Source organism: Lepidochelys kempii, chromosome 1 (assembly GCF_965140285.1).
Source record: "Lepidochelys kempii isolate rLepKem1 chromosome 1, rLepKem1.hap1, whole genome shotgun sequence".
NCBI classification, from domain to species: Eukaryota; Metazoa; Chordata; order Testudines; family Cheloniidae; genus Lepidochelys; species Lepidochelys kempii.
This window is the reverse complement of record NC_136380.1, coordinates 155,624,267-155,648,416: the sequence shown is the minus strand read 5'-3', so window position 1 is coordinate 155,648,416 and position 24,150 is coordinate 155,624,267. Positions and strand designations below refer to the sequence as shown.

The window sequence follows — 24,150 nt, the reverse complement described above, 5'->3', positions numbered from 1 at the left end:
TGGTGAGGCCTCATCTGGAGTACTGTGTCCAGTTTTGGTCCCCACACTACAAGAAGGATGTGGATAAATTGGAAAGAGTCCAGCGAAGGGCAACAAAAATGATTAGGGGTCTGGAACACATGACTTATGAGGAGAGGCTGAGGGAACTGGGATTGTTTAGTCTGCAGAAGAGAAGAATGAGGGGGGATTTGATAGCTGCTTTCAACTACCTGAGAGGTGGTTCCAGAGAGGATGGTTCTAGACTATTCTCAGTGGTAGAAGAGGACAGGACAAGGAGTAATGGTCTCAAGTTGCAGTGGGGGAGGTTTAGGTTGGATATTAGGAAAACCTTTTTCACTAGGAGGGTGGTGAAACACTGGAATGCATTGCCTAGGGAGGTGGTGGAATCTCCTTCCTTAGAAGTTTTTAAGGTCAGGCTTGACAAAGGCCTGGCTGGGATGATTTAATTGGGGATTGGTCCTGCTTTTGAGCAGGGGGTTGGACTAGATGACCTCCTGAGGTCCCTTCCAGCCCTGATATTCTATGATTCATGTTTATTACAGTTGTGCTTGAGGGTCAACCAAGAACAGGATCTCATTGTGCGAGGCACTGTACAAACTCAGAGTAGCAGACAGTTCCTGCCCCAAAGAGCTTCAAATCTAAATAGACAAGACAGAACACAAGGTGGGGGAAGGGGTAGAACATACAAGCAGAGTAAACTCTGTGGTGGCAGCAAATGACATGCTAGTTCCTCTTTTGGGCGGCGGGGTTACTTAAGGCTGGGTCAGCTAAAGGGAAGGAAGAGGGGACATTCAAGGGAAAGGAGTGAGGGGACAAGAAGGAAGAGGGGCATGTGTGGAGTGAAGCTGAATTGAAGAGACTTTGGGGGAGGGTTGAAGTAAGGACAGAGAAAGTCCAATCATAACTGTAGAAAGTTCTCCAAATGTCCAGAGTTCCAGAGAGTCCTCCTTTGGCTGCTTCTGCTCCTACTGGCTGGAATCTCTGGCTGGCTTCTTGCTGCAGATTTCCCCCCAGCACCCATGGCAGGAAGCAGGGGCAGCACTACTTAGGTCCCAGAAGAATTAAAACTGAGGAATTTGTTGATAATTTTCAAGTTACAGACATTAGAGATTGTTTACCTTAGAAAGGAGACTGATGATAGGACATGATAAAATAAAGAAAGGTATAAAGAAGATAGATCAGGAACGCTAAATATTAGAGATCAGGGTGAGACCTAATGTGGGAGCCAGATTATCCTACATTCTCTGAAGCATCTTGTACTGGCCACAGCCAGAGACAGAACAGTGGATTAGATGGACCACTGGTATGATCCAGTCTTGCAGTTCCTATGTTCCTATTAATTAACAACCATGAAAATGCTAAATCTTTAGAAGACTGTGTGAGAGACAGAAGGGAAAGATGATCTTGTGGCTAAGGTATTGGACTGGAATTTGAGAAATGTGGCTTCTGTTGCCACCTCTAATAGGCACACTTTGCATGGTGAACGGCAAATCACTTAATCTTTCTTTGCCTTACTTCCCCATCTATGACATGGGGATGATAATCCGTCATCATTTTGTCTGTTTAGATTGTAAAATCTTCAAGGGAGGGCCTGTCTCTGTGTAGTGCCTAGCACAACGGGGCCCTGATCTTGGGTGTGGCCTCTAGGTGTTACTGTTGTGTGTGTGTGTGTGGCCTTCATGCCATGAAAAGATTACTGATTCCAGAAAACACACTTACCTGGAAGAATTGACTGTTGAAAAAACAACTCTCACATTAAAAACTTGTGGTATGGATATTACTGGAAGGAATGGAAGGAGATTATCATATTCCTGAAATCCTTGTGCTGTTGGAAGAAGAGGAGAGCCAAGGGAAGGACTGTGGGGTTGATGTCCCAAACCTCAAAGGTCTGTCGAGTATCAGAGAAGAAGGATGGGCAAGTGGTTAAGGCAGTAGTCTGGGACTCTGGAGACAGGGGTTCAAGTTTCTGCTCTGTGACTGTGGGCTAGTCACTTAGGCTCTGTGTGCTTTAGTTCCCCATCTTACAGATAGAGATACTAACACTTCCTTACCTCACAAGGGATTTGTGAGGATAAATACCTTACAGCTTGTGCCATGCTCAGGTAATATGACAATGGGGGCCATCAAAGAGCTTAAAATAGAATCCATGGTCCTCCATGTTTCAGAACTCCCCCATCTTGTGGGCTGCTATGGCAAATGAAATCTTGGTAGCCGAAGAGCTGATGTTGATGGACACAAGGGCTTCATGCAGGTGGCCTTGTTTTCCTGTGGATTCCCTGATAATCCTCAGGATCTGAAGAGATAATCCACTGTTTGGTTTGTGGGGGAAGAATGTGTGCATGTTGACCCCTCTTCAAATTATTTGTCAAAGTGTCCCTGTAGGAAGATATTTTTGCTTCCCCCAGGAACCCATTTCCATGTGATTTTCTGCAGAAAGAGATAAATGAACCTGAAGAGAGATTTTAAAAAATGATCCATTTACTCCTTCATAGACAATGGTAGTATTGGAGACTTAGTATGCTGCAGAGTTGTTGAGCTTAGTTTGAGGGAGAAGGAAAGTCATGACTGACCTGTTGTATGCAGCTTTAACAATCCAAGGAACAACAATAGGCTTTCCTCAATACACAGAAACTATACGGAAATGCCGTAAATATCATTTAGAAAGTACTGGAGGTTCAACTTATCCTGTGTTTTGCAATACAATTCTCATAGGAATACTAAGGTTTAAAATTGAAAGAGTTTTACAATCCTAATGAAATGTATACTGGCTCTGGATAAAGTTGGATCTGAGCTCTAAAATTTGGATCCACTTTAGAACACCCCAAAGTTCAGGTGTGCTTGTCTCTGGGGCTTCTTTTTATCTCAGACAGAGTGGGGGGCAGTGGAAAAATTTGAATCAGATCTGAGTTTGGATTCTGCATTGGACAAAGTTTGAACCTATCTCTATGCTTTGAACAACTGACAAAAGATCACCACTTTTGTTGTCTCACTTGTCAGTCTTATTTGTCTTATTTTAAGGAAGCTGGTAGGAGGAGTCTGAGGCTTCAGATAAGACCTGTCCTCTTTGCTTCTTTATTGTGTGTATTAATTTTCTAGGTATTGATCCTCATGGAGGAATCAGAGTTAAGGCTACTGCATTACCATGGCAGCACTCAGTATGTCTTTTTCATTATGTGAATTGGATGTAGAAAAACTCTTTTCTTTTGAACTAAGCAAGTCTGTAATGGAAGCTGCACTAAATTATTGTCCTCTGAATTGGTGAAAAAAGATAGCTGGTGCTTTTTTTCTTAGGTGAAATCTGCACTGTTCCTTACATAACAATGAGTATGTAGAAATCTCTCTGGAAAAAATACCATTTTAATATAAAATATCCTGCAGAAGAAATCTGAACAATAAGGGCATTAGTCATATTTTTAGACCCGTTCCTTTATGTTGATCTGTTTGTCTAAACTCTAAAATCTTAGGCAAAGTTAAAGGGATGGTGTTTTGTTTGCACTCCAAGAAAAAATGACCGGTAAACCAGCAGCTGTGCTGAAATGTGTACAGTTCTGAACAGCTAACAAGATTTCACACCACATAAGAGATTTTTTCCTGGACTTTGCTTTATGGAGTCAATACTTGCTCACTCTGTTCATAGGAGTTTAAAAAATAACCCCTGAGTCCACACAAAAGGTAAAATTCTGAATTTGGTCCAGAAACAGGGTTACCGTTTGTATGTTTTCCCCATTGCAACTCTTATTGCATTTTAAAACAGCTTTCTCACACCCTCCCCCCCCGCAAAATGTAGCTAACTAAATGATGCCATGTTAATTTATTTCGAAGTTATATCATTGTCCCCAACCTTTTGGCTGTATGTGTATCGTTTAGGTTCTAAGTTCTCTGGGCAAAAGATTGTCTCTTCATTCAGCATTATCATTATTAATAAAATCTGGGTAATTATATTTACCTTCTTTTGTAAAGTGCTTTGAAATCTATTAATGAAAAGTGATATATAAGAGCTAGGTATAATTATTATTTATTACAGTGGCATCTAGTGGCTCCCATCATGGATTTGGGTCGTGTTGTGCTAGGTGCTGTACAGACACATGACAAAAAGATGATTCCTGCCCCAAAGAACTTAGAATCTATGTATGAGATGAGAGACAACAGGGTGGATGCAACAAGTAGCTGGGGAGAGAGCAGAAGACAACAACAGACAATACTGACACTACATCAGCATGATAAGCAGATTAAGCCCCATTCCTAATTGGAGCCTTTGGATGCTATTGTAATATAAATGATTAATAATATCATTGATTCTTGTTTTGGCAGATTTAATAATGGTCTGTTATGATGGACACTGCATTTTTCAGAGCTCCAATCTGTTTGTTTCCAGAGGGATCTTTAGACCGTAAAAACAACGAGGTGTCTGGTGGCACCAGACCCACCGCGTTGTTTTTGTGGATACAGACTAACCCGTCTGCCCCTCTGATACTAGGCCTGTATAAACTTGACTCCGTCCATTTTACCTGGCGGGTTTAAAAAAAAAGACAACACTTTCAGAAATTAAAGAACAGAATTAGAGAATAAAATGCTTTCCCCCCCTGCAGAGAACTGCACATGTATGTGTGTTCCGTGTACAACAAAATGACTGTTTCTCTCATTTTCACCCAGCTAGAGCTGCCTTTCAGAGGGGCTAAGCTCACTCTGCCCCAGTTGAAGCCACTGGGAGCTGAAGGTGCTTGGAACATGTGAAAATGTGACCACTATCTTATTTTATATACACCTTTAGTTGCCTTTTGGGATTTTTTCCCCCCCCTTACAAGCTCTTTATAGTCAAAATTCATGACACCTCTTACTAAATGGCTGGGGGTGCTGACTACTGACTGTCTAGAAGCCATGCAGGCTACAGAATCCACTGTGCGGAGTTGTTCAGTGTTGTTTCTCATTTGTCCTTTAGGTCTGTCAGCAGCCAAGTTGCTGACTGAGTCAGGGCTGAGTGTTGTGGTGTTGGAAGCCCGTGACAGAGTTGGAGGAAGAACTTTCACTGCAAGGGTAATTATCCCCACACATATTATCTAAATTATTGCACTGATTATTTGAGCAGAGCCTCCTGCATACTGAAGAACCCCTCATGAGGGTAGAATTCCAGGGCAGTGGCAGGTAGGAAAGTCCTTGACAGTGCAGAACCAGGGGCGAGAAAAAGTATGGGGTTTCTGTGGCGACAGAATTTTCCAGGATATTTGCAGGTTCTGGGGTTATCACACCTCCCCTCCCACCTGTTCTGCATAGAAGGAAAAGATGACTATGTATGTAGCAAAATATCCCCTTGGAGAGATGCGCTGGAGAAATGTCTCTGAAGAGAACCAATGCAGAGTTTTCACCTCTGTGGCTTCCTCTTGCAGGTTTTTTCCTGGTCAGGGGCAGAGGGCAGGGAATCTGGCCTCAAATACTCAATTAACATAAATAGTTCCTCTGGATTACATTGTTTATCTCATGATTGATTGCAAAGGGCTTATCTTCCTTCTTTTGTTTTTTTTGGGAAACCAGAATAAGCAAGTCCAGTATGTGGACCTTGGAGGAGCATACGTGGGGCCAACACAAAATCGCATCCTGCGGTTGTCTAAGGAGCTAGGAATAGAGACATATAAAGTGAATGAAGTAGAACATCTTATTCACCATGTCAAGGTAAGATAGAATGCATCTCTAAACCACACCAACGTTGATTGGTGTAGATTGTTGTAAGTTGCTTTTTTTTTATTTCTGTGGGGATGTCACCAGTTTAGAAGTAGGTTTCAGAGTAACAGCCGTGTTAGTCTGTATTCGCAAAAAGAAAAGGAGTACTTGTGGCATCTTAGAGACTAACCAATTTATTTGAGCATAAGCTTTCGTGAGCTACAGCTCACTTCATCGGATGCATACTGTGGAAACTGCAGAAGACATTATATACACAGAGACCATGAAACAATACCTCCTCCCACCCCACTCTCCTGCTGGTAATATCTTATCTAAAGTGATCACTCTCCTTACAATGTGTATGATAACCAAGTTGGGCCATTTCCAGCACAAATCCAGGTTTTCTCACCCTCCGCGCCCCCCCCCCCCCCACACAAACTCACTCTCCTGCTGGTAATAGCCCATCCAAAGTGACCACTCTCCCTACAATGTGCATGATAATCAAGGTGGGCCATTTCCAGCATAAATCCAAGTTTAACCAGAACGTCTGGGGAGGGGGGGTAGGAAAAAACAAGGGGAAATAGGCTACCTTGCATAATGACTTAGCCACTCCCAGTCTCTATTTAAGCCTAAATTAATAGTATCCAATTTGCAAATGAATTCCAATTCAGCAGTTTCTCGCTGGAGTCTGGATTTGAAGTTTTTTTTGTTGTAAGATAGTGACCTTCATGTCTGTAATTGTGTGACCAGAGAGATTGAAGCATTCTCCAACTGGTTTATGAATGTTATAATTCTTGACATCTGATTTGTGTCCATTTATTCTTTTACGTAGAGACTGTCCAGTTTGACCAATGTACATGGCAGAGGGGCATTGCTGGCACATGATGGCATATATCACATTGGTGGATGTGCAGGTGAACAAGCCTCTGATAGTGTGGCTGATGTTATTAGGCCCTGTGATGGTGTCCCCTGAATAGATATGTGGGCACAGTTGGCAACGGGGCTTTGTTGCAAGGATAGGTTCCTGAGTTAGTGGTTCTGTTGTGTGGTATGTGATTGTTGGTGAGTATTTGCTTCAGGTTGGGGGGCTGTCTGTAGGCAAGGACTGACCTGTCTCCCAAGATTTGTGAGAGTGTTGGGTCATCCTTCAGAATAGGTTGTAGATCCTTAATAATGCGTTGGAGGGGTTTTAGTTGGGGGCTGAAGGTGACGGCTAGTGGCGTTCTGTTATTTTCTTTGTTAGGCCTGTCCTGTAGTAGGTGACTTCTGGGAACTCTTCTGGCTCTATCAATCTGTTTCTTCACTTCCGCAGGTGGGTATTGTAGTTGTAAGAATGCTTGATAGAGATCTTGTAGGTGTTTGCCTCTGTCTGAGGGGTTGGAGCAAATGCGGTTGTATTGCAGAGCTTGGCTGTAGACGATGGATCGTGTGGTGTGGTCAGGGTGAAAGCTGGAGGCATGTAGGTAGGAATAGCGGTCAGTAGGTTTCCGGTATAGGGTGGTGGTTATGTGACCATTGTTTATTAGCACTGTAGTGTCCAGGAAGTGGATCTCTTGTGTGGACTGGACCAGGCTGAGGTTGATGGTGGGATGGAAATTGTTGAAATCATGGTGGAATTCCTCAAGGGCTTCTTTTCCATAGGTCCAGATGATGAAGATGTCATCAATATAGCGCAAGTAGAGTAGGGGCGTTAGGGGACGGTAGCTGAGGAAGCGTTGTTCTAAATCAGCCATAAAAATGTTGGCATACTGTGGGGCCATGCGGGTACCCATAGCAGTGCCGCTGATTTGAAGGTATACATTGTCCCCAAATGTAAAATAGTTATGGGTAAGGACAAAGTCACAAAGTTCAGCCACCAGGTTAGCTGTGACATTATCGGGGATAGTGTTCTTGACGGCTTGTAGTCCATCTTTGTGTGGAATGTTGGTGTAGAGGGCTTCTACATCCATAGTGGCCAGTATGGTGTTATCAGGAAGATCACCGATGGATTGTAGTTTCCTCAGGAAGTCAGTGGTGTCTCGAAGGTAGCTGGGAGTGCTGGTAGCGTAGGGCCTGAGGAGGGAGTCTACATAGCCAGACGATCCTGCTGTCAGGGTGCCAATGCCTGAGATGATGTGGCGCCCAGGATTTCCGGTTTATGGATCTTGGGTAGTAGATAGAATATCCCAGGTCGGGGTTCCAGGGGTGTGTCTGTGCGGATTTGATCTTGTGCTTTTTCAGGAAGTTTGTTGAGCAAATGCTGTAGTTGCTTTTGGTAACTCTCAGTGGGATCATAGGGTAATGGCTTGTAGAAAGTGGTGTTGGAGAGCTGCCGAGCAGCCTCTTGTTCATATTCCTACCTATTCATGATGACAACAGCACCTCCTTTGTCAGCCTTTTTGATTATGATGTCAGAGTTGTTTCTGAGGCTGTGGATGGCATTGTGTTCTCCACGGCTGAGGTTATGGGGCAAGTGATGCTGTTTTTCCACAATTTCAGCCCGTGCACATTGGCGGACGCACTCTATGTAGAAGTCCAGTCTGCTGTCTCAACCTTCAGGAGGAGTCCACCTAGAAGCCTTCTTTTTGTAATGTTGGAAGGGAGGCCTCTGTGGATTAGTATGTTGTTCAGAGGTATTTTGGAAATATTCTTTGAGTCGGAGACGTCGAAAATAGGATTCTAGGTCACCACAGAACTGTATCATGTTCGTGGGGGTGGAGGGGCAGAAGGAGAGGCCCCGAGATAGGACAGCTGCTTCTGCTGGGCTGAGAGTATAGATGGACAGGTAAACAATATTGCTGGGTGGGTTGAGGGAACCATTGCTGTGGCCCCTTGTAGCATGTAGTAGTTTAGAAGTACTATCTCCTGTATTGCCTCTTAAAAAAAAAAAAAAATTGGTAGCAAAGTACTATAAACATGTCCTGCTAATTAACCCACTTACGAAGTTTTAAGTAACGATTTGTGCTTACATATCGTGCCTTCAATTAAAAGATCTCAAAATGGGTCAAACTCTAAAGTCAACTTTTTTGACAGTGATCACTGACTCCAGGTGACTTTTTTTTTTTTTTTTTGGTGCACTGCTTGAGCTGCCTGGGGCCTGACTTTCAGAAGTGCTGAACACTCACAACTGCCGCTGAAGTTAGGAGAAGCTGTGGATGCTCAGCACTCATGAAAATCAGGCCCAAGGTGTCTCAAGTTGGGCACAACTAAGACAGTGGCCACTTCAGAAAATTTTGGACTAAGAATTAAACTTTACGAGTCAAATATTAGGCCAGTTTTACCAATGGGGGAACTATAATACAGAGTAGGTAATGCTCTGATCTCACGAGGTGCTGAGTGCCCTGGGACTTGCAGGTGCTCAAAAGCTTGTGCAACCAGGTTCCAAATGACTTGTCCAAGATCTGAAACAAGACATCTGTGTGGCAGATCTGGTAAAAGCACAGATTTTCTGAGTCCTTGTCCTATGCTCTGACCCAAAAGAGCATCCTTCCACCTGTTAAACATGGAACCATGGTGCATCTTCCCAGAGGAGAGACTTTCCAAGTTTTGCAGCTGCTCCTGTGGAAATGAGCTTCAAATTTAATGTTACGCACATGAGTAAAACACTGTGAAAAGCTATTGTTATATGCTCTTGTGAACAGGTGAAATGTGTCAGCCAGTCAAGTTTCAGGATTTCTGATGCTAATCAAAGTTTAAACAAAAATTCAAGGGACTTAAGCAGTAACTGCAACAAAAGATCTGCACTCATAGATTTTTCTCAACTGTTTTTCCTCCTTGATTCTTATGAAAAATAAGCCTGTTCTCAAAGCCAGTGATGCAGCTTTTTATGCTGACGCTGAACAGTTGTTACTGCTGAATTAGCATCCATGAGACCATAGGACAGAATGTACATAATGAATCTTTTATATTATAAGAAAAATAAAATTGATGAGATATCAAATGCTGTATTGGGTTAAATAATTTTTTCTTTAAAAGTAAATGTTTTTATTTCACCATGATTATTTTTTTCCATTCACCTCTACATTTATCCAGCAATGGGAAAATATTGTTATAATATTATTGTCACAGAGCCACAGGGCTGCACCTGCCGCTGGTCTTTAAACAGTTTTTCTGGAAGTGTCTCTCTCTTGGTGATAGGCCCCGGGCTTCCACTTTTCTCAAGGAAGGGCCCTGTGATTCTGCTACTTTGAGATTGGGTCTGTGGCTTCAGCACCTCTGTGTCTCACTGTGGCTTTTTCAGCAGATCTAAAGTAGCTTGGAACCCTGTGGGAGACTTTCTCTCCCTTGGAGGTATGCAACCAGCAGATATTTTCGGTGACACAGGACGACCTTTTCAAAACAAGCCATTATTAATTAGAAAACAGGAGTATGATATTTAGGTGTGTTGGATCAAGAAAGTAAATCAAAGCCAAAATGACAGGTTTCAGAGTAACAGCCGTGTTAGTCTGTATTCGCAAAAAGAAAAGGAGTACTTGTGGCACCTTAGAGACTAACCAATTTATTTGACACAAGTACTCCTTTTCTTTTTGCAAAGCCAAAATGTATAAGTCTTGCCTGACTTGGTGGTTGATCGTTGTTTAGTGTGGAGGTCCCTCTTTGCCCTTGCAGCTAACCTCCCTCTGTCTCTGTGATTGCCAACCTGTCATCTTTTCACTGACACCCTGGGAAGTCCCTTGCAGCTCACCCAGACCCCCTCCTTTTTCTAAGGTCTTTGAGGTTTTCTAGTGTTATAGTGTTCCTTTTGATTTTTCTGTTCTCAGCTTTGGCATAACAGCTATGTTTCCAGGATTCAGCAGAGGAGTTGCCTCTTCAAAGCTTTGAACCTGGCTGTTGTGTTTGAATTTTTGCTGGGATGTTACTTATTTAGACCATTGTTGTACATCTTCTGCTCAGTTTCTGTAACAACTCCTCTTGATCTGACTCCATAGCAAGTAACCCAGCATAAACGCACACAGAGGCATGCATCATACTCATAAAAATAAAACCGTTTGTCACAGTGTATTATAAATAAACACCTTATTACAATTAAATAGGTTGGATCTTGTACGTGAGACAGAAAGCACATGCACTGGCCAGTAGCTTCTCTGGTGCAGCTAAATCTATTTCATAATCTTGGCTTCCTGCAATTGGATTTCTTGGTTCTTATTTATACAGTGCCTAAGTATACTTCTCACAGATCTCTTGTCTTTTACCATACAACCTCCCAAAGCTTTTTCCCGCATTATTCCAGAAGCAATGCAAGCATTGGAGGCCAGTCTAGATGGTGACAAATGGAAAATATACTCGTCTGCACCCTGGAATCTAGGTGATACTGAAACTTTTTTGATTGAAGTTCTGTCCTGTAAGCTGAACTCCAAAAGTTCAAAATGTCCAAAAGTCTGTCAGCTCTAAGTGGGTTCAGATCCAAATACTAACCCAAACTTTGTAGTGCAAGCCAAACCTACTCAAATTCTGGAAGATGTGTTCCTTGAGAAATGGAAGAAATCTAATTTTTTCCATTCCCTTTCCAGTATTCTAGCAAGGATCCCTGTGCATGTTTTAAAATCAGCTACTGCCTTTACATGTGCCCAAGAGCAAAATCAAGCCTTTTAAAGTCAATTTAATTCATTTCAGAGGCTTTTTAAATTCGAATAATGTATGGGTCTTCCTTTGTACCTCAAAACTAAAAGACTAGGTTTTGTTTATCTCTGAGTGAGTCCCTCCTCATTAGGCTTTGCCATCTAGATTGGGTTCTGTGTTTATTTCTCTTTAATCTTTTTTAAGTGCCCAGTTCTACCGCAGGATTTTTTTTTCCACCTTACTTTTGCATTGCTTATGATACCTTCATAGAAGTTTGAAAATAATAATTCTTTCCCTGCATGTTTTGTTTTGGTGACAAGTGACCTCTCTCTTCGCTAGTCTTCTAAAGGACATTATATCAACATACTGAGAAAAATAATTACAGCTCTGGGACTAGTTTTTGTTAGTTTAACTGCTGCAAAAAGCCAGCAAAAGCAATGTGTACTTGTAGGCCAAAATTTTCAAACATGCATGCCTAATATTAGGCTCCTAAATACATGCTTTTTATTTAGTTGTTTAAATAACTGAATTTTCAAAGGTTCTAAGTGCATGCAGATACCATTGACTTGAGTTGTGGGTGTTAAGCACTTCTTAAAATCAAACCATTTTTATTTAGGAGCCTAAATATGAATTCAAGAAAATTTTGTCCAAAGGTTTTACTTGCCTTACCAAAATGTTGGCTGTTGTGTTCTACTGGTGGTCAGTTGTTGGGTTTTTTTTAAACAAACAGAAAAGATATTTAAAATCCAGGTAATATTTGCCACCTGATTACATCACTGTTAATTTATATCAAATATGGGACCTAAACCATTTAAGTGTCCCTTTAAACAAATGTATTGAAATATGGGTGTGGGTTTACCATTTGTCAGGATCAAATTATCAACAGATCTGCCTATTTATTTAACTAATATTGTATCTCAAACTTGGTCTAATCCCATTATCGATGCCCATATGATCAGGAAGATTTGATGTTTAAAACACAGATCTGCAATTTTTTATCATGTACAAAATAGAAATTGTTTTGCCAAGTGTAATGACTGGAATTAGGAGGCTGGGCTACATAAAATCTGTGTATAGAAAAGTTTTGTGTGTTTGAAAGTAATGATCCTCCAACTTTGAATTTAAAAATGTGCTTCTTTCCTGTAGGAAGAGAACAGTCTACCCTTGCACCAACACATTTCACACCAGCTGCACTTGGTCATGTCTGTGGCCTTGTCTTTCCCATTCTCACCTGCAGTGAATTTCCAGATGTACTCACCAACATCACAACATTCCATTTACACCCGGGTTTCAGCAGCCTGACAGAGCTCACTTCTCTAAGTCCATCCATGAGACTGGGGTGGACTCACTAGTGCTATTTTTATGGTACATTTCTTCATTATATCTCAAACTCCTACTCCTTGCCACCATCAGAACTTTTCATAATATCGTGTTTCTCATGTTGCCCCAGACCAGGACATCATCAATATAAGTGGAACAACACATCTATTCCTTTTAAACTCCCTACTGTCTTATTTTGGTGCACTGAAAACAGCAAGCAGTAACCACTGAAAATGATATCTGTCTCTCTGTTCTGAAATATACTGTACCTGGAACTTTCCTCATGGAGTGACAATTGCCAAAATCCCACTAGATGTTTGCAAAACACTAAAGGCCAGACTGGCCAGGTCCTACACAGGTTCATGGAAGGCCATCAATGGAACAAGGAGCATCCCCATCACAGGGTTGGGACAGATTCTTGACAGCAAGTACAGTTCCTGTTCCCCCCTTAGTACCCTCACAGGAGCTATGTGCCTGACAGAGGAAGGTGGAGCTCTGTCCCCACCTATGTATTAGCCAACAGTGCTGTCCGGTTGTGGGTGAGGTTGTGTGTTGCACCCTATTCAAGACTGAGCCAGCAATAACACTAGTGTGCACAGCCTGGGAACTCCTAGGAGGAATTCCAGGTGAGCCAAATTATCTGGCATGTCACTGAAATTACTTTCTGTTGATAGATGTTGATAGAATCTTTACTCCTGTCTACATAAAATCTTTCACTGAAACTACCAATCTGCATTAATGAGAATGCTCTCTGTATCTGTGTAGAAAATCTTTGCAGTCCTCCTGGCTGTCCTTCATTTTTGATATTACCGTGGAATCATAGAATCATAGAATATCAGGGTTGGAAGGGACCCCAGAAGGTCATCTAGTCCAACCCCCTGCTCAAAGCAGGACCAATTTCCAGTTAAATCATCCCAGCCAGGGCTTTGTCAAGCCTGACCTTAAAAACCTCTAAGGAAGGAGATTCTACCACCTCCCTAGGTAACGCATTCCAGTGTTTCACCACCCTCTTAGTGAAAAAGTTTTTCCTAATATCCAATCTAAACCTCCCCCACTGCAACTTGAGACCATTACTCCTCGTTCTGTCATCTGCTACCATTGAGAACAGTCTAGAGCCATCCTCTTTGGAACCCCCTTTCAGGTAGTTTAAAGCAGCTATCAAATCCCCCCTCATTCTTCTCTTCTGCAGACTAAACAATCCCAGCTCCCTCAGCCTCTCCTCATAACTCATGTGTTCCAGTCCCCTAATCATTTTTGTTGCCCTTCGCTGGACTCTCTCCAATTTATCCACATCCTTCTTGAAGTGTGGGGCCCAAAACTGGACACAGTACTCCAGATGAGGCCTCACCAATGTTGAATAGAGGGGAACGATCACGTCCCTCAATCTGCTCGCTATGCCCCTACTTATACATCCCAAAATGCCATTGGCCTTCTTGGCAACAAGGGCACACTGCTGACTCATATCCAGCTTCTCGTCCACTGTCACCCGTAGGTCCTTTTCCGCAGAACTGCTGCCTAGCCATTCGGTCCCTAGTCTGTAGCTGTGCATTGGGTTCTTCCGTCCTAAGTGCAGGACCCTACACTTATCCTTATTGAACCTCATCAGATTCCTTTTGGCCCAATCTTCCAATTGGTCTAGGTCCTTCTGTATCCTATCCCTCCCCTCCAGCGTATCTACCACTCCTCCCAGTTTAGTATCATCCGCAAATTTGCTGAGAGTGCAATCCACACCATCCTCCAGATCATTTATGAAGATATTGAATAAAACCGGCCCCAGGACCGACCCTTGGGGCACTCCACTTGATACCGGCTGCCAACTAGACATGGAGCCATTGATCACTACCCGTTGAGCCCGACAATCTAGCCAGCTTTCTACCCACCTTATAGTGCATTCATCCAGCCCATACTTCCTTAACTTGCTGACAAGAATACTATGGGAGACCGTGTCAAAAGCTTTGCTAAAGTCAAGAAACAATACATCCACTGCTTTCCCTTCATCCACAGAACCAGTAATCTCATCGTAAAAGGCAATTAGATTAGTCAGGCATGACCTTCCCTTGGTGAATCCATGCTGGCTGTTCCTGATCACTTTCCTCTCATGCAAGTGCTTCAGGATTGATTCTTTGAGGACCTGCTCCATGATTTTTCCAGGGACTGAGGTGAGGCTGACTGGCCTGTAGTTCCCAGGATCTTCCTTCTTCCCTTTTTTAAAGATTGGCACTACATTAGCCTTTTTCCAGTCATCCAGGACTTCCCCAGTTTGCCACGAGTTTTCAAAGATAATGGCCAGTGGCTCTGCAGTGGCACTGAATGCATCCGATGAAGTGAGCTGTAGCTCACGAAAGCTTATGCTCAAATAAATTGGTTAGTCTCTAAGGTGCCAAAAGTACTCCTTTTCTTATTGATGGAAATGTGTAGGAAGCTTGCTCTTGTGCTGTCTGCTTTGGCCCTGCCCTGTGGATAAATGGACATCCTTCACTTTCGAGTGCCGGCCATCTGGCAACGATTGCAAAGAGTGAATTTACAGTTAGATTTTTTTTTAACAAATAAAAGTATTATAGCAGGGGTAAAAGATGCTACATGATGTACAGACAAAATTGCAAAAGCAAAGTTGTAGCGTACGTGGTCGCTTCTCTCAGCGCTGTCTGTAGAGCAGGTCTGGTCAGAGATGCTAAATATCAGTGAAGTTCACTTGAACTCTGGCAACTGTGCCCTTATGGTTTGTGTGTGGATGGAAGGAATAAGAAAAAATTACATGATCAAACAAGGCTTTTTGATTAATTAGAATTGGCAGATGAATGGAAGGAACCTTTCTGAGTCCTTTCCTTCTGTTTCCTAGGAGATCAGGATAAGCAGCCATAGTACCCACTCAGCTTGTTTAATCTAGGCTGCTTGGAGCAAAGCCTAAATTGCACTTTATTGTAATAACTGTTTTTTTCCTTATATTGCTGATTGAGCATCATCATAAAAACGGAGACGAGACAAATGCTTATTTCAAACAGGAGCTGCTGCTTGATTCCTGGGGGTTTCACACATGCCTGTTGGAGCCGATCTGGTGTCATGCATCGCTTTTAACCAACAAATTTCAGAGCCTGGAGCATCATAAAAATTTGACTGATCCCAACATTCTCTTCTGTTTTTAATAAACTGTATTATCTGGTTTTGCACAGGGGCCCTGTCTCTTTACCAGCAAGTCAACCGAGGGTGATATTTTTCCCAAACTGAAACGCCTCTCCCCCACATTTTTTTCTTTAAAAGAAAAGGAAAGAGAAAAAAAAATCCAGAAACACCCACAAAAGGGTTTTATGGAATGAAATAGGAAACATTTTCAATGGGTTTAATTTTGTAAGCATTTTTATTCAAGCATAGAAAGGTTTGCGATTCCAGATGCAATGATTTCTAGTAACACTTCTTCCACTGATTGGTATTAATTCTGTGCACTTCAAAAAGCTTATTATAAAGCAAGGCCCCATAATCCTACTGTAGGAGGCAGGCAAGTATCCTTTCCCCTACTCTACCTTTTGTAGATGAGATAACCAAGGATCTGAGAGCTTGTACAAGGTCATTTGTTGGCAGAACAGGGAATGGAACTCAGGTCTATAATATGACAGACCCCAGTTTTAGCCACTTAGCTCCACTGCCTTTCAGAATGATTGTTCCAAGTGTATGTGCTTGGTTATGTTGCATGTAAAATGGAGATACTCCTGCATATCACCATTTACAAAACACTGACAATCATAGTGGACTAGAATTAATATCATTTGATCAAGTAATTAAAAGCTGTTCTAATGCATATGTGCAAGAGGGCCAAGTTAAGGTTGCATAGACAACCATATTTCCTAACTGAATTCTTGACTTTGCAACTTCAGTGGTCTTTTTGGTTCATATTTTTATATGGAATTAATATATATATAATAGATTGATTACTCCAGCTGTATATTTATAGCATACAGATGACTATGGTAACTAATTATCTCAACATATGGAGTCCTGAACAACAAGAAGAGATAGAGAATGGAGCTTGTAGGTCAAACTGGCCTTTTTCTAATTAGAAATAAAATTCTTTGACAACTCTAATACAATTTTATGTGTAGGTCTAGTTGTTCATCACAGCGGCAGGAGTGTTGCTTGGCTTGGTTTGCTAGCCAGCATGCTTTAATAAGAGTTATGTTTGCACAGGAATTAAGTGACAAATTCTGCACAATTTTAGGTGTCTTACTCACTGTGTGAGTGAAAATTTCCAGATATATTCTGTAGAGCTGCAGCTGAGAAACAGTGTGGTTTCTACATAGATTGAATTTCATACTGACCTGGCTCTTTACCATGTCTCTGTAGTATCTTGTTCCTTGCTGTATCAGACATCACTCATGGTATCACTCATTTTTAAGCAGGGAAGAAAACTGGTATGATTATGCACATGCTGTAAATCAGTACAGGGCACCACATACTTACAAACATACATAGCAATGAATCAATTTATAGGGTGACATTTGTGGTGGGATTAGCACCTATGTCTCCAGGGTTGAGACAGTTTAGCTAAAAGAATAACTATGGTAGCATGATGCAGAGAATGCTTTGCGCATTACATGCAATTTCTTAGAGCAGTGGTTTTCAACCTTTTTTCATTTGTGAACCCCTAAAAAATTCAAATGGAGGAACAGACCCCTTTGGAAATCTTAGAGAGAGTCTGTGGACCCCCCAGGGTCCTCAGACCACAGGTTGAAAGCCACTGTCTTGAAATAAGAACAGATTATTTTTATTTAGGATAAATGGGTATGGTGTTTTACAGACAAATGGGACACAGTGCTTCCACGTCTAATATTTTACAGACAAAGGGCTGCTTTATCATTCTTCAACACTCTATTAATGGTAGGGGGTGGTGCATAAGCATCAGGAGGCATTGTGCCTCAGAGATGCATAGTTTCATTTGGGCTCCCCTAGGTGCTGGAAGGGAGCAGTAATAGGCAACACCGCTTTGTGGAGGGCAGCAGAGAACCCTCCCATTACTCTCCCTTGTAACCAGCAAGCTCTACTGTGGGGGAAAGGGCAGAATTCTGGCTTCCTTCTTCCTACTCCATGCTCACTCTCTGTCTGTTTGCTCCCCAAAGAAAGTACCTGGAGCACAACCTCCATCCCCAGTTCAGGCAATCCCTATTGTGGCTGTGCTACATTTCTATGATTCTCTCATGACTACACTTTTCTCTTTTTGTGCCACAGCACTGGCTTAATATAATCTAAGAATGGGTGTGCACAGGAGACTGGCACCCATAGCCCTTATATTAGCTAAGCAAGGCATTATTTGTAATGCTGTTTTCCAAAGCAGATGAATGGAATAATTTCCTTTTAGAGCCCCGGTTGGGGGTGTAATAGCCGGTGAGACTTTACCTTAAGTTCTTTGGTTCTCTTTTCGTTTGTGTCTAAGTTTGATGGTTTGCCTGGTTTTGTTACATTTGCCCTTTGTACTGTCAGCCTCTTCAACATCCTCTGTTACAGTATAACATGGCATCAACCTTTCAAAGCAGCTGAGAGTCCTATACTGAAGCAGGTCCAGCTTCCGCTGTTCTCACCGAGGCTCTATTTTTGGCAAAATCACAAGTTTATGAATAAAATGCCTTTGAAAATCCATGCCTTTGGGCATTGGGTACTGATGTTGAGAAGTGAAATTAAATATGCAGTTGGAGTAACATTTATAGTTATATTTCCGAGGCCAGTCTGACTTGATCACATGGTTATATATAAAGAAATGAAAAGAGGTAAAAAGTTTGCACATCCTGGCACATTATTTTCATCTGTGGGCCTGGCCTTTCTTTGGAAAGCTTTTGGCATCAGTAGTCATGGCCCTACATGGTAAGCTAAAACTAGAATGATTATAGCAGTGCATATGTAATGCTGACACCCCTGGGTGAGTTGTTGGCAGCAGGAGTCAAACCTAGGACCTCTTGATATTAATGCATAAGCCTCTACTGCCAGAGTAAAAGATGCATTTCTCTTAGCCAGGGCTGTAACAGGCTCATCAGTTCCTCTAGCTGGCCTCGCCACTACTATATGGGGACAGAGTGCCACACTGAGCAGGCATGGCTTACACATACTTGTACATAGCTTGCATCCAAGGCATCTTTAGTTCTAGAATTGTTGTTCTTTATCCAGACTGAAATACCCTTGTGCTATATGAGAAATCAGGCATCACAGTTTTCTGCACAGGAGACACGTCTGAGTTCTCCCTTTCTGCAGTTCAAATGCCATAAAAGAGTAAGAAGAATACCAAAACAAGAATATTTTAAGTGTAGTGTTAGTCAGCAGAAGCATAGGGAACTCATGAGACTTGAGTTAATTCAGAGGGGATAACTCAGACAGAAGTGCCTCAGGTGGAGAAGGAAGCGCAGAACAAAATCAATAATTAGAATAAAGAGAATGCTGTCTGCTTTTGTCTTGGTTTTTCTTGAGCACAGCATGCATGTGTGTTTCATGCTTGTAGGCCTGGAAAATGTAAGGTACTTGAAACAGAACAGTTTTACACTTTCTTAGGGAAGACTGGTACAAGATTTACACTTCTGAAATGTAGTTCCACCATTCCAAAATCGTTTAGGCTCACAGTCAAGTTTGTCTTCACTGCTGTAAAAATTATTTATTAATAGCCATAATGCTTGGCATTAGCCTTTCCTGAGAGGCTAAAAGAAATTGCCAACATGTTTCAAATGCAGCTTCTTTGGATGAAAAGTGTTATTTAGTGTCACTGGGCACCCTTCCTGGAACGCCCTCCTGCTGCAGGCTGCGGCATAAATGCACCTGCCTCAGTTTCTCTCCTTCAGATTCCCCAGAAATAATACAAAGCATCTTCCCAAGTATAAATATAGTCCTTGTTGCAAGTTCATTTGTTACAAGAGTCCTGTGCACACAAGTCATAACAAAAGTTCCACAGTCCAGAATTCCCCCAGCATAAGCCAAACAATACATGCAACATATCGCCTTGGCATCTCTCACCATGCCCTGGCTCTTCAGTACACTCCTCTCCTGTCCTTGTCCCATAACAACTACCCCAGCCATCCAGCTGGAGTGCAGCCCTGCTCTTTCCAGCAGGAACTTGCCAGGGGAGCATCCCTTACTCCCCCAGATCCTCTTACGGTTCCTATGGGTCCCGCTCTCCAAACCTGGCGATATCAGCGGGTGAGCGCCTCTGCTGCTCCCCTGCCTTCAGAACTCTCTGGCCCTTGGCTCTGGGTTAGAGCCAGCGGGCAGTTCCCGTCCCTCTTCCTGCCTTCATTCCTCTGGCCCTGGCTCGGGGATGCCAGCCAGCAAACCCCTCTTGCTGCCTTCAGCCTTCTCCCAGCAACCGCCTTCTGCTTCTTTCTGGGACTCCTCCAGTCCCCTACTCTCTGGCAACTCTCACCTGCCCCTGACTGAACCAGTCTGCTCTGAGTCACTGGGATGTCCTCTTGTTGCATCTCTTCCTCATCCTTCATAGCCCACAGCGGCTGCCCCACCCTCTCAATTGGCCAAACGGGGAATACTTGTTCTGGCACAAGGGAGCTGGACCTACTTCATTTACAGGGGCCAGCCACCCTGTGACACCTAGTCTATGTAATAGTGCAACTTTCTTGTAGTTATGTTAATTTTCCGGCAAAACTTGGAGATATATCCCACCTCAGAGGAACAGTTAACAATTGTAGCAATTTAGACTAAAGGTCCATCTAATCCAGGATCTTGTGTCTGGCCAATGTTGGATTTTTTAAAGAAATGCAGAAACTTACTGTGATGCTCTGTACAAGGGGGGGGAACACCCTACACCCCCATGTTCATCTTTATAAAATGATTGTGTGGTATCCAATGCAAAGTTTGTCATGTTGGGTGTCTTCAGAAGGCTCATAATGCACTGAGCATGGTTGTTTTAGTAATGTTATAGTAATTGTTACGGTAATGTTATAGTAAGGTTATAGATTATAATTTCAGGTATATAGTTAGGAGGCTGAAAATGTATCCTCGTGGCTTAAAGCAAGCCCATGCAAAAAAACCCAAAACACTTTCTGGAGAACATACTTCTCAGCAGTCTCCTCTGTTAAATTTGCAGGAGGACTGATTGCAACTGCAACATTTTACAATGGGATAGGAGCCTCCCTAAATCATGGAAAGATTTGATAATCTAAGGGCAGACTCCTTCAATGAAGGGCAAGGTGATAGTAGGAGTTAGATCTTCCAAGTGTTTCCCTCTTGAGCATCATCTCACTCTTGCCCAGGTTCATCTTCAGCCAATTACAGTGCAGAAAGAAAACAAATGTTGAAACCTCAAAGGTTTCCACACAATGGAATTGTTGTTCTCCAGTCACCATCAAAAATTTGTATTTTGTTCCCCTTTGGAATAAAATCAAAACCTTTCAAATGTTTTCATGAAACAAAACGGTGTTGAAACAGCAGTTTTCAGGTTGAAAAGATCAAGTTTTCCATCAGAGTCTCTCTCTTTCTCTCTGGAAGTGACTGGACAGTCCACCCTGGAGCTCGGAAAACTTTTTAACAAAAAATTCATCAAAATTGACATGTCTTTGCAAAAGGCTTTGGCTTTGATGAAACACCATATTTTGACGACAAATTCCCCACATGGCAAGTTACTGTGAAAGGACATGTTGTTCTCAGGCATCCCTAGTAATAACTGTTATGTCCGTATGTAAAATAAAATAAAAAAACCCCAAACTCCTTCCACTGTTTTCCTCCTATTTGTACTGCTTTGGTTTTACTTACAGGCCTTCCCAGCTGCCTTCCAGTAGGCTCCCTGTGTCCTTACAAACAGTGTACCGAAAACAGTCTTTCTTTCATTTTGTCCAAAATGGCATTGTATGTTTTGTTGGTCTATCTCATTACAAATTGATTTGCAATTTGCTATTACTATCATCCTTCAGTTTGTTTTTGACATTACTGCTTTCTAAGTAGTTCCCTCCCTTTGAATTAGATTTCCTCAAATGTTGTTAGCTTGGGTTTTTCAAGGTTGTATTTCACTTTATTTCTGTCCCACTTTTCTAATCTCTCAGGGTCCCGTTGTGTAGTGTTGCTGCACTCTCTGGTGTCTGCAACACCTGCAGATTTAACTAATGTTCACCTTATCCCCTCTTCTGGATTGCTGATAAAGAGGTTAAATAAAACCAGGCCTAACATTGCTGCATACAACAGTCCAATAGACACTTCTCAACATGATATATTGTTGTTTATTGTTATCCATTTCTTAACATTTTAATTGTGTTATAATGCTTATATACAAGTCCATTTGAATTTGTTTCCAGTCATCATTTTGTGGGACACTGTATGAAATGTTTATTAAAATTTAATATTATATCCATTGTATTCCTATTGCTGCAATACCATCTTAAATGCATGTGTGATTTTTTTTTCACCAAGGCTGTGTATTCCTTGCAACATTAAATAACCTGTAGTGTTCTTACCAGAGAATATTCTCAGTAGGCCCTGGAATGTGTTTTTTGGGAAAGGGATAACTAAGGTCAGTGACTTTTAGTAGCGTCACAAAACTATCCAGTCAGCCATCCACAAAAACAACTAGGTAAATCCCCTACAAACAAAATAGTATCTACAAATTAGCCATCTTCCCACTCCTTCCATGAAGCCAGACTTCCTTAATTCATAGTAATAACTATATGTAAAATCTAATTATTAAATATTTATGCAGCCAATGTAATAATGACTTCCATACTTGTTACCGTATCTCAATGAAACTTATATACCAACTGTGGCAAATAATGAATGGCTAATAAAGATTAATGATTCACAAACGCTAACTTTTTATTTAGTCTTTTTGAAACTATAAATTTTCAAATAAATAGATGTTTGTTTCAGGAAAACCCCTGGGCTATGGCCAAGATAGTCTTCGTATCACAGTCACTTTGCTTTGATTTTGAAGGAAACTAATATTGTACCTTTAAAATGAATAACATAATATTTTTCAATCTCATTTAGGAAAGAAAATGTAATCAAACATAAATATACAGTACAAAACTGATCACCCCAAATAAATGCCAACACTCCAAAGCTGCCTGCTTTTTGTGCTGGGCTTAACAACCTTACTTTTTGTCTTGGTTGGAGGTGTCAGTCTAAAACCTACTGACTCAGCCTTTAAAGATACAAGGTTAGAGCATTCTTATCGTTTGTTCTTCCTGTTAATTCTACTCTGATGTGCAGCAGATTAACTAACCTGTCAAATGATTACTACTATGTATACTGGTTGGAGCTGTTTGGTGACTGTTTAAGTCTTCGGTACTAACTTATGTACATTGAGGTTGTGGTCATTCAAGTGAATTAAAAATTGTATTCTGATTATGCTTTTTTTTTCTTTTAGGGTAAAAGTTATCCCTTTAAGGGTGCATTTCCTACTATGTGGAACCCTTTTGTCATCTTAGATTTCAACAATCTGTGGAGGACGATGGATGAAATGGGAAAGGAGGTGTGTAGAGGCTCAGCTATCCAATGCAGTTAGCCCTTGTATGGGATTCAAAGATGTGATGTTAGCACATGTTAAATGACACATACTAACTAGCATGTCCTGATAGCCTAGTGTAGGCAAGGCACACTGCCTTTAACATATGCTAAACTCCTTCCTCAGAGTCTTTATCCTAACTTGATCAGCTAAGTACATATTAAAGGTGATGTACACTGGTTCTCACTATACTGTTGAGCTAGGAGTGTTTAAAAAGGAAAGCGCAGGTGCTTTGAAACATAAACAGGGGAGCTATAGAATTGCATACTTCTCTCCAGCACAGCATTTTATCTCACTAGGCAACATTTTAGTCTATTTTTTTTAAATCTTCTGCTAAGTCCACTTTATTTCTGTTTAGAACTTGTGCAAATTTCCAGCAAGAACATTTAACAGAATTCTGTAGTGCAGGTGAGCTTGTGACTGTGGTCTTGCATTGTTATGATTGAAACTGAATTAGTGCGCCCAAAATAATACATTTTCTATTACTCAGCTTCTGATACTGACTCTCTTCTCAGATATTTTTCTATCCATAAGAGTTGCTCTCTTGCCTTTGAAAACCGCCTCAATTTTTATAGAATAAATAATACTAAAAATAATAGCAAAAATATATACTGATCAGAGAAAACTATTCAACTATGTCTTTTCTTTAAAGAGTTTGTTTGAAAAAAAAAAGTCTTAAATCACAGTCTGTATCTTCTAATTTAAATGTGAAATCAATTGACTCAGTTAAAAATTAGTCTGTGTTAAGAGACAAGTTTACTATTGTAAAAGGGAGAAAGGCTGGTGTTTTTCAGAAAAGCAGAATTTTGTGCTAAGTGTTTTCACTGAAAATGTACCTAAGAATTCTGCCTATAAAGTAAAAATAGAGAGTGTCTTATCTGGAATAGAAAGCTAAGGTAAATGCTGAGAAAAAACCTTTTGTCCCCCAAAAAAATGATTGGTATAAATCTGGGAAAGCATAATTTCTGGATCACTTTTCTAGTCCCATCCTTTATACCATTAAGCCAATTCCTGAAAACAAATTAGAGTGTGTTGATGGAAGAATGCTTCCGTTGACCTAGCTAACTAGGTTCAGGAAGGTGGTGTTCCTGCACAAACAGAAAAATCCTTTCTGTCTGTGTATGCTGTGTCTACCCTATCGGGTTGTGCCAGCATAGCTGCACAAT

At 41.5% G+C, this 24,150-nt stretch overlaps 1 protein-coding gene across 1 annotated transcript in view; it reads left to right on the top strand.

Annotated features, from left to right (window-relative positions):
- LOC140916959 (amine oxidase [flavin-containing] B) overlaps positions 1–24,150 on the top strand; it is a 76,403-nt gene that overhangs the window by 31,272 nt on the left and 20,981 nt on the right. The window contains exons 2-4 of the mRNA XM_073358858.2: positions 4,940–5,034; positions 5,530–5,667; positions 22,847–22,951. Of these exons, the coding sequence (XP_073214959.2) occupies positions 4,940–5,034; positions 5,530–5,667; positions 22,847–22,951 (338 nt within the window). The remainder of the gene's footprint in view (positions 1–4,939; positions 5,035–5,529; positions 5,668–22,846; positions 22,952–24,150) is intronic.